The 14,158-nt window shown below is 52.3% G+C and overlaps 4 protein-coding genes across 4 annotated transcripts; 1 reads left to right on the top strand and 3 right to left on the bottom strand.

Moving 5' to 3' along the window:
• Positions 1 to 13: 13 nt before the first annotated feature.
• On the bottom strand, positions 14 to 1,542 carry Z519_05768 (uncharacterized protein; the record flags this gene model as incomplete). The annotated part of the gene is made up of 4 exons (XM_016763508.1): positions 14 to 283; positions 334 to 1,317; positions 1,382 to 1,411; positions 1,471 to 1,542. The coding sequence occupies 4 exons, from the start codon at positions 1,540 to 1,542 to the stop codon at positions 14 to 16; spliced, it is 1,356 nt and encodes a 451-aa protein (XP_016619832.1).
• Positions 1,543 to 2,400: 858 nt separating this feature from the next.
• On the bottom strand, positions 2,401 to 4,605 carry Z519_05767 (uncharacterized protein; the record flags this gene model as incomplete). Its single annotated transcript, XM_016763507.1, has 1 exon — positions 2,401 to 4,605. The coding sequence occupies one exon, from the start codon at positions 4,603 to 4,605 to the stop codon at positions 2,401 to 2,403; it is 2,205 nt and encodes a 734-aa protein (XP_016619831.1).
• Positions 4,606 to 6,716: 2,111 nt separating this feature from the next.
• On the bottom strand, positions 6,717 to 8,982 carry Z519_05766 (uncharacterized protein; the record flags this gene model as incomplete). The annotated part of the gene is made up of 4 exons (XM_016763506.1): positions 6,717 to 7,520; positions 7,565 to 8,310; positions 8,361 to 8,613; positions 8,668 to 8,982. 4 exons carry the CDS (start codon positions 8,980 to 8,982, stop codon positions 6,717 to 6,719), a joined length of 2,118 nt encoding a protein of 705 aa, XP_016619830.1.
• A 1,410-nt stretch (positions 8,983 to 10,392) lies between these two features.
• Positions 10,393 to 13,721, top strand: Z519_05765 (uncharacterized protein; the record flags this gene model as incomplete). Its single annotated transcript, XM_016763505.1, has 3 exons — positions 10,393 to 10,767; positions 10,819 to 13,533; positions 13,587 to 13,721. The coding sequence occupies 3 exons, from the start codon at positions 10,393 to 10,395 to the stop codon at positions 13,719 to 13,721; spliced, it is 3,225 nt and encodes a 1,074-aa protein (XP_016619829.1).
• Between the last annotated feature and the right edge of the window lie 437 nt (positions 13,722 to 14,158).

The following is a 14,158-nucleotide window of genomic DNA, read 5'->3' as shown; positions in this document are numbered from 1 at the left end:
CAACGGTCATGATTCAATCATGATGCTTCGGAAAATAGCCGAGAGGCTCTTTGTTCCTCTTTTTGTGGCTCGGTGAACCCGGTCTCGACGTCGCCAGAGCTGTCTCTTCTTGAACCAGAGGAGTTTTGGGGATCTGGATAGACATATCGTTTAACGCCGCTGTACCATTAAGTGATAATTTCTCCTTCTCGTTGACCCTGACTGCTGGAGTTTGTAGGAGTCGAGCTTCTTCGGAATTATAGACCCAAGTGGCGATGAGAACTATCGAGGCTCCAATCAGAAACTAGAAACTGTTAGCGGTCCTGCAGATACCAATAAATCACGATCGCTTACATGTCCGGTCATGGCAAAATCAAAGAACATGAAACTGGCCAGACTGCTGAGGACCATACTGATGCTAACAGCAAAGTTCTTCGAAATGTTATCGGCATAAAAGATGCAGAACGCCGCGACGATGCCACCAAAGGACTGGATGGCAATTGACGCAACCACCACCCAATTATAACCCGCAAAAAAACCATACTTTGCAACTGTTTCGCCGTCAAGAAAGACGATTCCAATGAAGAATGCCGGAAAGAGAGAATATATCGACAGTTGCACATTTCGGATCCAGAGGGACGTATTCTTTGGCGACTCTTTAATGACCTTCTCAAAATACACGCCAGCTAGCCCTGAACATATGCAAACACCCAGCACTGCCAACAGTCCGACAGATGCGTCCATGCCGGGCGTGTTCAAAGCGAGCTCGTCTTCTTCGATACCTTCATATGTGGCCGATCTCTTTTTGAGGTGGGAACCGGGCTCCGCCATCCGGAAATGCTCTCGAAGAGGGTTCGATGACCGTGGAAGGTAGACTCTCGTATGGTGGCTTGCAGCTAGGGATCCTGACGAACCGTGAGGGAGCGAGACGATTGCAACTCCCAGCATAAGCAGGATCAGAGACAGCCACTGTCTTCCCGAAATGGTTCTCCGCAGAAGCATGACGCTCAAAACTGCCGTGACAAAGATCTTGAACTGGTATGTGACGTGGAAGGTCGCGGCGTCCAGATTAGATATTGCAATGTACTGCAGGCTGTTCGCCAGTGTGTAAAGTCCAGCTGGGAAAGCCATTTTCCAGCTGTCGCCGGCAAAAATGGCACTACCCAATGTCTCGAGGAGGGAAGTCGCAGGCATGGATCGGGGAACTGAGAGGGAGATTTCGTAGAGCGATATTGTCAGGCACACTGCCAATTTGAGGGCTTCGACTAGAAAGACGGCCGTTGAAGGAAGATATCGGTGTCCGTCAGAGGTGGGCATCACCCGCGAATAATGCAGAAGCTTTAGCAGCACCAGGGCAGTCAGTCAAGCAAGTGCTATCTTCAGAGTATTCGGCCTGGCTTACCAAAATGAAGGTGGAGAATTGTACTGTCAACTACACCACAAATCAGTCAGCCTGAAGCTGAGTAGACGACGTCGTGAGACCCTTCTTACAGTGCTCAATGACAGACTCCGGAGTGACACCCCCATGAACTTGGGCGCGTTGCCGCGCCTTTCCACACCCATCGCTTGAGATCGCTGCGACAAAACCCCCAGTAATAGCAATATTTCAACGATGCAATGTCGTTGTTGTCTCCAGCTGAAAGGCTCTGCGCCAGGCAGAGCAGCCAGTCATTCGGTAAGAAGGAATGGAGGGTTGAAGGAGTGGACAGGTTCTCTGTGTGAGAGACGGGAATATGTTTCTGACACGTTGAACCAAGTGGTGGAGATCAAGCAATGAGGTGAAGATGACCCAAAGGTCATCCGACACGCGAGCAACACGAAATAAGTGAAGGCAGAATTTGGTGGCAGCTGGCCAAAACCAAGGCAAAGGAAATCTTTGGCGAAGGGTGGCTGGTGGTGGGATTCTCTTTGGCGCGTCGATTGGCGGTTTCTGGTGTTTCCGCAGCCGGCGCAACTGCTACAACTCATTGGCACTGCGTCATGCCTGCCAAGTTTTGGGTATGGCGGTCAAAGCGCCCGCCAGGACTGAGACCCCGTTTTGCCCGCTCTACCCGTTGCCTTGTATGGTGTCACCTGGCCTCACAGGATGGATCGTCAAGGGGAAAGATATCCAAGGAACAGATCCTAAAAGCTCACAGACACCCTGCGCGGTCATGCGAATAACAATGCCCATTCATTATTAGCTATTCCCTCCATATTCCCGGCTCTATAGACCGCCGGTTTCCTACTGTACATTGATCCACTATGTGAGTATCCTCCTTCGTCATCATCAAATCAAGGTGGCCTAGAAGCCAGAACCATGCCTATTGTACAAGTGATCCACCACGCTCTTTACAGTCGTCACAAATTCCCCTTCCTAGAAGCCCACAAAGGAAACGACAAACGAGATGCAACTGAACTTTTGAACGTCATGATCCAGGGTCAATGCGCCGTCGCCGCAAGTTTCATCCATCCATTATAAGGAAAATCAATGAAGTCTTGAGAAGAGACCTCTTCTCTTTTTGGCGCCGCCTGCAGCTTCTCCAATGTGGCGAGGTAGTGGCTCTCCCGTCGGTTGCGCGAGTTGTCCCTCGAGCTGTTGGTTGACGTCGAAAAGAAAGTCGAACGGCTCATTCTATTGGCACCCCTATTCGACGGCGCAAGTAGCCCAGGTGAAAACGTAGCTAGAGAGGACGATATTTCTGTCTCCGGCTCGATAGAAGTGCCAGTGCGAAAGCTGGCGAGTGAATATCGTCCACTGGGCTCGGTGGATAATCCTGTCTGGAAAGTGGTGCAAGAAGCCTGATCGAAGTTTGCATCGGAACTTAAAGATTGTGCCTGTTTGTGCGTCCGCCCCTGAAAGGCCAACTGGACCTCCACTGCCGCGGAGGTCCGCGGCGGGCGTTGTTGCATTGTGGACTTTTTCTCCACGTCTCTCAAAAGCTGTATCCGACGGTCCGTTGCGCCGCCTGATGACTGACCAAGTGCTGCTTTTCTTGAACGGATTGCAGCCAACAGAGATTCTTCCTGTCGGGTGACGCTCATGAGTCTCCTGCTCTCTATGCTGGCAGTGTCGGACAAACAAGATTCGTGGAAAGATGGTCGGTGCGAAGATGCTTGGTCTGATGGGGTGGCAGGAAATGAAGTGAGCAGGTCGTCATCTTCAGGAGGAGGATTTGAGGATATATCGCTGAGATACGTAGACCGATGGTTCCGCCGCGTGTGGGATGTTTTCGACATTGATGATGACGGACGCCGAGGATGAGTGCCATAAACACGCCGCAAACTGGGCGTTGCCTTCACCGATGCATTGTGTTTCGTACTCACTGCTTTGGCAGTCCCAATCTCGATTTCTGACTCTGCCAATGATTCAACAGCTATGCTGTCGCGCAGCAGTGGCAAGGGAGCTTTTACAGATTCTCTACTTTGTGCCGGGAGCTGTGGCTGCTCATCATCCGACGACGACAAGTCGAGGATGCTGGTTTTATGCAGATCAGTAGAGGCGAGAGAGGAGGCTTTCGGCTTTGACAAGGTTTGCTGTGATTCACTTCGAGAAAGGGTGGACCTTGATGATTTGGCGTTAAGGGTTGACACGCGAGCCGGTACCGCGGAAGAAGGGAGCAAATGGCTGGATGGCGCTCTTGAGCTCGTGCCTCGGCTAGATGTCTCAGATGTATGGGTCGTGATGCGAGCTCCCTCCTTTGGAATCAGACCAATCCTGCCACCTTCGAAAGCCATTTCCATTCCTGCAACGAAGCTTGGCTGCAACTCAGGTTCATGGACACTTTCATCATCGCTGCTGTCACCTTCCAGTCCATCGAACCAATGCTTCGCCCCCGCTTTTGGCCGTCTGATATTCACCTTCACGTATGGAGTTTCTTGTCGAGAGGCGGAAATACCAGACGATTTCGTTCTCTCTGCATTGAGAGATTGGAAGCGGACCCCTTTCTGCGTTTTGGAGTGATGATTGTGGTGTAAGAGCCTTGTCGTCCCAGTCTGGTCGGAGGGCCTCGCCGGACGCTGGCCGCCGAATAACATCGTTACAGTAGGGTCTCCAGGCTGAGGACTCTGTTTCGTGGGCTTCTTCGTTCCTGGCTTATCCTCACTTTTGGTGAGACGAAAAAGTTTCAATTGACGCAGGGAGTCCTTGTCAGGGGTCATGGACTTGACAACAACCGGGGCACCTTTTCGCAAAGCGAAGTCCCGCCTGGAGGATTCTGAAGTCTGCTGCGAGACGGCTAACGGCGCCTGGTAAGCATCGTAGTAAGAGTTAATCGTAGAGGACGAGCCGTATGTCTTGAGCCGCTTGGAATCGGTTGAGCCGGCAACGTCTGCCTTGAGCAGGAACTCTTCGTGCAGCAATACAGAAGACGCCTTCAAATGAAGGTCTACACCTGCATCCAGCTGCTCTGTCGGAGGATGAGAAGAACCCAACTCGGTGGTGGCATCGGAAAACGACAACGCCGGCAACTTCGCAGTAGCCGAAGAGCTTATGCTCTGGTTCCGCGCCGTGTTCAAATCAGTCTCAGTGATCCCAAGTAGATGCTGCACTTTATGTTCATTTCCTTCTGGCTGCCAGCCTTGCTGGGGAGCGTTGGGTTTTGTTCGTTTCAGAGACGGCAGATGGAATCTTTGACCGCCACCCATATCAGTTTTCCCTGATCATGCCACGTGCGTTGACATCTGCTGTTTTTTGCATGCCGAGATGTGCAGTATATAGTACAACCGTCAACAAGTATCCCTCTCCAGGCCCGTTTCTTCGTCAATAGTGTTCCTGTCCAAGTTGATTCCCCTGGGTCTCACACTCGCTCTTGCAACAGGTACAAGGAGAAGGACGGGCGGTGGAGGCGAAAGATATGATGTTCGAAGTAGGTCGAACAAGTCGAACAATGGCGTCAATTGGGATTGCAAGGGAGTTGTTCTTGAGGCGTTACTGAAATATCATGACGGCGATTCTGAATAATATGTCGAAACAGGCTTCGAGGGACTTCAGAAACAAAAAAACTTTGACAGTTGAACTGAGGCAGCTGAGGAGATCGCAGCGACAGAGTAGGAGTGTATGATGAGCAGTCCAAATTGCCAGGACCGGAATCGCCTTGCAGCGAGCCACCCATCCGGCCATCAAACCTCTGGTGGACCACCGGACCTCTTCAGGCGGGATGACGAATGGAGGGTAGACACCGGCAAAGACTATGGATAACGGCCACAGCCCCAATGTCCCCAAGTTTCGAGGCTAAAGTTGCTCATGGGCACCAGGCTAGCCAAGGACAAGGATCGGTCGACGGTCAGTCGGCACCGGATGTCCTTGAATCAGATGCCATGCCCGAGGTGGAAAACGCTTGAACGCTGGTGGAAGTTGCCAGCGGCTTGAGTTGTTCCAGAAGCTAGGGTTCCAACCGTGCCGCCATGCTCCTCTGGGCCTTCTGGCTTTTCTTTTTGGTGTTCTTGAAGCGCCTTTGCAGCCCACCCCAGGTCGTGTGGCGGATGCTAAGTACTCCCAAACGAAAAGGATTCAGACTCGGTAGCCACTCCCTGCGTGGGCGGTCGTGAATGGTCAGAGGACAGAGATGAGGAGACATAGGGGCCCGACCGTACGCCAACAGGTTAGCCAGCACGGTCATGGAAGGCCAGGGGAAACTGGGTAAATCAGATCCTTTTCCAGGAAGGAGCAGCGAGAGGACGGGGACAGAGGAGTTCTTCCTAGTGTCACGGCGTGACGGAGACGCCCCAAGAGCAAGATTCTGAGCAGAGAGGGATTCTCGGGGACCTTGCACGAGCAGCACGAGGATGCTCACCTGCCCGACTCGGTCCCCTGAGCCCTGGATCCCTAACAAGTCCAAGTACCAAGTACAGTACAAGTAGGTAGGCCCTGGCAGGGGCTAGCGAGGCACTCCAGGCACTCCACCCGTACTCGCAACCCATCGAGCACATCTTTGCTGATTTTAGCCATTGGCGGTCATGAGGCCCTTTTGGCGCCATCTTCCCAGGGGTGCCAGCTCGGTAGCGTCATGCCCGTCGGCGAGCCATCGCCAAAGGGATAAAGTAACGCAAACGCTTCCAGTCGCTTTGGGCGATGTCGCTTCCGCCATGTCAGGGGTTGCTTTTCCTGAGATCCGAATCAACCGACTTCGAGATGTTTGCACTCGACGTCTTTTATTGCTCAGAGTCCTGTCTTTGACCTTTTTTTCTAGAAGCTGCTCGCTTACGGGACTCGGAACAAACTACCGAGTAATAATACTCGGCTTGTCCCCGCTCAGAGCACTTGAAATGAAAGATAGCCCCGTCTGGCTGATCTGGCAAAATAAAAACAGCAGTTGCTCAAGTACTTAGGCTCCCTTTCTTGGGTTAAGCATTTTCTGAGTACCTACTTAGGTAAGGACAGGACCTCGTACTGGGTCTGAGCACAAAGCCACCCTGTCCTACAAGACAACGTCGAGCAGGTATGATAGGTGAACCCCAGATTGCTGAACCTCGCAACAACAAATAGCTTCTGCGCCGGATCGTGGCCAAGCAAAACCTGTCTCTCTCTGGAGATTTCCTCTCCTGGATGTTCTTGAGGTCCAGACCAGAGAATCAAAACATCATTTCAAACCCCTTGTCGAGATAGGACCCCCCGCTCAGCCACCATGGCCATTGCCACGTGTTTTTCCTCGTGGCAGCCCACTGCTTGACACAACACACTGGCCAGCCACCTCTTCAGGATCCCTTGTCGCTCATCCGCTTGATTTATGGTACATGGAAGCCCTCCTGGAGCACAATCAGACGGCAGTCGCGGTCGAGATGGCTGTGCTGAAATCAGTGTTGTTCCCCTGGTCGTCGTGGAATCGACGTGTTGATTCTCCGAGGCTCATACTTGCGGCAGAGGGAGAACCGTCAATCTTGATCAGCATGCGCGAGATACTGATCTTTCGTCGACGTACTGGCGTCGCTGCTCCATCGTCAACGACGGAGCCTTCTGAAGAGGGGATCGTTGAATTGAAACGATATCCCCAGCGAAATACTGGATCACCGAACTCGTCGTACGCTAACAGTTTTTCGCACCCTTCTGCTGTCGTATAATCATTTCCACGAGCATACGCCTTGAGCAAGTTGACGGCGTCCTTACCCCTTTGCGTATTTTCGCGATCTGCAAATGGCTCATAGAGATCCCCTATTGATGCCAATGCGCTCATATATCGCTCTTTGATCTGCCACATCTCCGAGTCGCTGAGCGATCTGACTTCGAAGAGCCGACTGTCCCGCGGCACGACGAGACGTTCTTGTACGAGTCGTTCCATTGCCTGGCCAAGCACCTTTTTCGTCCAGCGGGGAGGTTTCAGTTGCGTCTCCAGGAAGTTTTCATCGAGGTGCAATCCCGGACTGGTCTTGGTCGTGAGATAACCGACAGCAATCCGCAAGATAATAATGAGTAAGGGAGAGTTTGGTGCGTCTAGTCCTTCAGAGAACAGCAGGCATGTATAGCAGAAGTGCTCCTTGAGCACAGTTGTAGTAGCAGAGGCGAAGCTTTCGTCGCAGCCGTAGCATTTGCCATGTTGCCAACCGTCGCATACTTCGCAGTAGAGCTAGTCTGGTTAGCAGTTGCCCTGCACATTCCCGATCTGCTCACCATCGGGCCTAATCTATGCTGACTTCCGCATTCACAGTTGACGCGACTCCATCGACTGAGCCGCTTGATCTTTCCTTTGGCCAGTAGGTCTTGATCAAACACATTCCCACTTTCATCTGTCTTTCCGCTCTGAATGGCAAAGCAGTGTATGAGAAGCTCCGTGAGCTTGGTGATACGTAGACAGAGACCATGTCCCTTTGGCGAACTTTTAGGAAGAGCCGCGAAATCTCTGGACGTGTTTCCGAATCGAGACGACTCCAGGTCTGCGAAACTCAATTTCTCAAGGCTTTCCAGCCCGATCAGCAGATTTGCCCTGGCAATCTGTGGTGCGGGATCATTGTGCGAAGGCTTCCCAGGACCAGCGGCCCTCACACGCTTCGCACTAGGTATTGGACCTTCCTTAGGGCGTTTTGATCCGGAAAATGAATATCTCAATGTAGAGACTAGATTGTTGCTGTGGCTGGAGGAAGTCTTCTGCATTGCTTGCAGTTGTCTGCTCATTTCCGCGTCTTGCACATCGATCGAGGATTTTTCTCTTTTCGCACCTTGAAGGCGGACTCCAACGCGCACTTGATGGTGTCCGCATTCTAGCACACCGACGACATCTTCATCCCCTTTCAGCAGCGCGTCACACATTGCCTGGCCTTCCGCCTCTTGGCAGTTATCTTTGTCCACGAAGCCTGGTGGCTGATATACCATAGGACATGTCTCGTTGTACGTCAGGCTCATTCCTAACTTACGGCGGGCTATAGTAGCAGTCAGTTTCTCGCCTAGGGGCAAGACGAGACAATCACACCTAGCAGACGGGGCAAGGCCCTCAGTGAGCGAAGCAACGCCCGTATCGCAGCCTTGAAACTTTTGTGTACATTCTCCAAGACAAACGCCTGATTTGTTGGACTCAATCGGACACCGGTAACCCGGCCAAAGTCATACGCAAAGACGAAATGGTAGGTCTCGACGATTACCGGTTGCTTTTCTGTGGTCTGAGTCACAAACACTCGAAGGCTGTCCAGGTAACCTCGATCCAAGGCATCATATACTCCTTGCTCCTATACAGGGATTAGCCAGCTTCCCTAAACATGCATGGATATCCAGGGGCTTACAAGCATATCAAGTATCTGATCAGCGTGTCGATGCCCTCCGCGGACGAGGGTTTTAATCTCTTGACCTTTACCGGCTGTTTGTGAAGCGAGAGCCTGAAAAGCAGAATAGAAACTCCCTCCAGTATGCGGATGATCTTCAAGGGCGAGCTGATCGACATAGCGCGTGCGGAAGCAGGCCGACGTCCATGGGATCAGCTCTCTTGTATGGGCAATACAGGCCAACGAGGCGTTGAGGAAGATCTGAACCACCGCAAGGCTTTCAGCTTGGGAAAGAGTCCGCTCAGAAGGCGGAGCGAGGAGGATCTGCTGTGCCATTATCGCAAGATCGCAGCACTGGGGAATTCTGAGATGAAGGGAGAGGATTTTGGCAAGGTGAAAAGGGGAGCAGCTGGGGGGTTTGAGATCCTGACTTCTTGGAAGTCACATAGTCGATGATTTGTACGAAGGAACCTGTCACATTCGTGGCCAAGCCCGTCAACTCTGAAGGCACGAATGCTGGCCTTTCAGCCTCATCGGAATCTCAATCTACAAGCTCCTGTTTTAATCAGCGTCGTGGGTTGGCTGGCCTCCTCGCAGTCGCTATCACACGCTTCATCAATGTCACGGAGGTCCAGACGACCAGGAATGCTGTTATATCCGTCCAAGACCCGCCCTGCTTCACTTCGAGTGTCTTCTTGGTAATAGGAGCAAGAGCAGCTTGGTCGCGGCCTGATCACAAGAGAAACCGGCAACAGGATCTCTGTGGAGCACTCACTGACAACAATGTGTCTACTTGAGAGCGTACCGAGCCGTCTCGCCATCTAGCATTGAACCACTCGCCAAGTTAGGCAGGGAGCTGACGCCATACTCGATTTCAAATGGCATCAGAAGCTGGTGGCAAAAGGTGACGGGAAAACTCTTTTTGCTGTTGTGGTGATGGCAGTGGCGCGGCCGTCGCAGCTAAAATTGTCCTCCCAGTCAATTCACCAGCGTGGTGAGCTCCCGCCCAAGGAAAAAGGGACAGTCTGACATGGTGACCCCCCGCTCGACGTCGCCCAGTGTTGCCCATTTTCAGCGTGTCAGACGGCTCTTCCATCTTTCGACTTGGCTGACCTTGCTCGCCTGCACGCGGCGGCAAGCGCGCTCAGGCTCGAACGGTCACGCCGCGGGCCAATCCTGTCGGTCAAGCCACAGTCTTGGTACCCTTTGATGCCCTTCACCCTCGCTCTCCTCACCATCCTCGCACGCTCCTGGGCCGTCGAAGCGTCTCTCTGCTGGGGTCCGCCCGCTCTCGATACCTCCCACTCTCCCGACACATACCAAACCCAAACGCCTCGTTCCTTGAACAGCCCTGTTATTGTCTAAGTCTATCCCGTTCACCTAAATTGGGTCGTTGCAAGAGTACATGACTTCACGAAGGGCCAGGCCATCGTTCTTTTTGTGCATCTTCGTCCACTAACAGCCCTTCATCCAACCATCGCTTTGTTTCAGGCCCAACTTAACCTTCACACCAGACCGAACCGGCTCCTATACTCCAAACCTGAACCTCTCTTTCTCCCGTCACCTCGGTTGCTTTCCCAAACTTGCGGGTCGGCCATTTGAACGAACGGAAGGGTCATTCACGTATTGATTGCATGTTGTTCTCGAGACTCTCGCACAATAGCCACGACGCGACCCTTATCTGGTTTCCTCTAGCAGATGCTCTTTGTGCGCAGACTTGAGGGATCCGAACAGTGACAAAACACAATGGATGAGGATCCGGTCGACATCGGTCTTCGAGATCGCCACCGGTCTGTGCATCAGGGAGTTGAGCTAGGACAGTATCGACGAAGTAAAGACACTCCAGGCCGTGGGACAATCGTGGACGCAGACAGCTTGCTTGGTCAGTTCTCCTTTGCTCCGGCCACACAAACCACTGTTGTCACTACAACCACGACTACTACCACCAAATTCCCTCCTTTCCTTATGCGTCCGCCGCGGCAGATGAAAGACTTGGACCTCAAACAATATCCTTTGGCAGCTAGCCCCACACCGACCAGCTTGAAGAAGATACACTTCGAAATAGGTGGGAAGCACACGATATTTCGCGAAGCCGAAGACACGACGCTGGCATTGGAGGAGGTAGGGAAGCGTCCAACATTAACTGCGAAGACTCGCTAACGCCGAAATCAGTCAGAAGGCCAGCAACGAACTCTTCGAAATGCCAATGGGGTGCTCGAAACCGTGGAGACCTTTCCACCCTTCATCGACGTCCCCTCAGCAGGCTCAAAGTTTGCTTCCGCCCGACGGAGAGCGCAGAAAAGACCGGCTTCTCCAGAATCCATTACTGACAGCGAAGACCTCGCGCAATCGCAGGCACCTTCATTTACGTCAAGTCGTGCTGGATCGTCCATGAGATATCGTCCCGAATTAGTCGTATCAAACTCCTTCTACCAATCCGTCAACCCAATCACCCCAGACAGCATGCCGAAATCTTGCAACGCATCCCGTGCAGTCAATGTGCGAGAGCCGCGAAAGCGAGCCCGTTCATCAAGGAGCAGGAGTACGCTTCTACCCTCACCAAACATGGGCCAGCAGCCGGCTTTTCCAGACGCCCAGCCCTCATCGCTAAATCCCAGGCATCGCCATCCCTCGGAACTAGAAGAGGGAACGGTCCCTTCCGTTGGTTACTCCCATCTCGAGCGGACGAGTCACCGAGACATCTCACTAGATACCGCAGTGCCCACGCCACCTATAATTGAGGATACTGAATCGTCTTTAGTAAGGCCTCTAAGTAGGCGTGCTTTATCATCGGTACCAGCTCGGTTGCATGTCGCGGAAAGTCCATCAGCACAGGACGGTAGTCTTCCTAGTCCGAGTCTCTCCCCTGTCACAGCTGCCGCAACTTTGCAGAATGCTGGATACTTTGCCGATGTCGACTCAAACTCGGAGATTGCCTCGCAGCATGACGGGATATACAGTGCTCTCGGACTAGAACGACCGTCACCCAATCCTTTGGGCTCCTCTCAAATCACCGATACGCGTTCTCGTCATAGTTCTCGCAAGCCCTCTCGGTTTCTCACCCGCTCAGTCGCGGAAATTCCAGCAATGCTCGACTATTTTGAAGCCATCCCGGATGAACTTAAGGGCTACGTTATGCACCAGTTACTCCGCCGGTGTCCCAAGCCTACACTTCAAGTCGTTGCCGACACCGTCAACCCTGCCCTGAAGTGCGATTTTCTTTCCCTTCTTCCACCCGAACTGGCTCTCAACATCCTCAAATATCTTGATGTTAAGAGTCTGTGCAGGGCAGCACAGGTGTCAAGAAAATGGCGGCAGATTATCAACAGCGATGAAAGAGCCTGGAAAGAATTATTTGATGCAGACGGCTTTACGCTACCGGAAGGAGAACTGCAGCAAGCCATTGCCGAAGGCTGGGGTTGGCAAGATCCCTGTGGTCCGGGTGAATACGAAGAGAACATTGCCGATACCACCCCCATCAAATACGAAACAAGGGCCGAGGCCTATTCGCTCGCAGCAGAGTCCCCCAATAGGCATAGTGCAATCCTTCCATCGAAACGAAAAGCCTCCACGATGCTATCGAATAACAAACAGGCCAAACGTGTGAAGTCCGAGTCACGGGAAACCTCGGTTGACGTCACTTCTTTTGCCTTGTGTAATGACATCTCCGCAGCCGATGGCCCATATAATGCGGCACACTCGGCAATGATGGCGGTCCCCCAACCGGACATCGGTCTGCCGAGTCTAACGGGTCTACATCTCTACAAATCCCTTTATCGGAGACACTTTCTTATTCGAAGAAACTGGATGTTCGAAGATGCGCGACCTCGACATATTGCGTTTCGCGCGCATGATAGCCACGTGGTTACTTGTCTCCAATTTGATCCTGACAAGATCGTGACAGGGAGTGATGATAACAACATTAATGTCTACGAGACCAAGACCGGCATTTTAAGGGCGACTCTGACGGGACACGAAGGTGGGGTTTGGGCTTTGCAATACGAGGGAAACACTCTTGTTTCAGGGTCGACTGATAGGTCAGTACGCGTCTGGAATATTGAAGAGGCACGTGAGACTCAAGTCTTCCGTGGGCACACCTCAACAGTACGATGCCTGCAAATCGTGTCCCCTGTCCGAGTCGGAGAAAATGCAGAAGGGAAGCCCATCATGATGCCCAAACAGCCACTGATTATCACGGGGTCTCGCGACTCTACGCTGCGAGTGTGGAAGCTTCCTCGGCCAGAAGATCCAGTGTTCATCCAAGCTGAAAACGAAGTTGATGCAGATGATTGTCCTTACTTTGTGCGGACCTTGTCCGGTCATCAGCATTCCGTACGTGCAATTGCTGCTCACGCTGATACCTTGGTAAGCGGAAGCTATGATTGCACCGTTCGTGTCTGGAGGATATCCACAGGCGAGACTATCTATCGCCTTCAGGGCCACACACAGAAGGTCTACAGCGTTGTCCTCGACCATAAAAGGAACCGCTGTGTAAGTGGCTCGATGGACAACATGGTGCGAATTTGGGATCTCAACACCGGCTCCCTCAAATACAGCCTGGAGGGGCACACATCGTTGGTCGGCTTGCTTGACTTGAATTGCGACATACTCGTCTCGGCAGCAGCCGACTCCACCCTCCGAATATGGGACCCAGAGACAGGACAGTGGAAGGCTACTCTGAGCGCACATACAGGTGCTATCACCTGCTTCAAACATGACGGTCAGAAAGTCATATCCGGCTCCGACAGGACTCTGAAGTTATGGAACATCAAAACCGGCGAATGCGTCAAGGACCTCCTGTCCGGTCTCAGTGGCGTGTGGCAGGTCAGATTTAACGAGAGACGCTGCGTGGCAGCAGTGCAGCGAGATGGATTGACATTCATAGAGGTGGCTTCTAGTTCTCGGACTTTTTGTTTCAAGCTAGCTGACGTCCTTTGCAGGTTCTAGACTATGGCGCCGCCCGTGATGGTGTCCCTGATTACAATCTCGGTCGACGAATCGTTGTCAACACTGACGGCATAGAAGTCAATCACGACGGAGGATATTTGGATCTGGACGGCACTATTGATTCATGATGTGCTTCCAAGTCAACAATCGAGATCTCAAAGAGATAGAATTGGGTGTTTGAAACGATGCTAAGAAGGAAGAGGGGGTACACTTTGTTGATGGATTATGACTTGGCCGCTCTTTCAGCGTCCGGGTAACCTCAAACAACATGACAGTCTGTTTAATGATTTTGCTTGATGATGAAATCTTTGACAGCCAACTGGAGGCTGGAAAGACGACGAAATACCAACTTCACCAATACGATTATGGCACAAAACGGCTGCGTCTGGTTCTCGGGCTGTCTTTGTCAGCCAGATGTTGGCGAGATGACCTGGGTTTGCATGTGAAGAAAGTGAGGCGTTGCTGCATGGCGGGATCTCGTCTCGGACTAGGATGACATAATGCTTTTCCGTGGATATTTTTTTCTTGCAGAAACTTCAACACTGCATGGTGGTGTCATTGGTTG

Source organism: Cladophialophora bantiana (assembly GCF_000835475.1).
Source record: "Cladophialophora bantiana CBS 173.52 unplaced genomic scaffold supercont1.8, whole genome shotgun sequence".
NCBI classification, from domain to species: Eukaryota; Fungi; Ascomycota; class Eurotiomycetes; order Chaetothyriales; family Herpotrichiellaceae; genus Cladophialophora; species Cladophialophora bantiana.
This window is presented reverse-complemented; position numbering and strand designations above follow the sequence as displayed.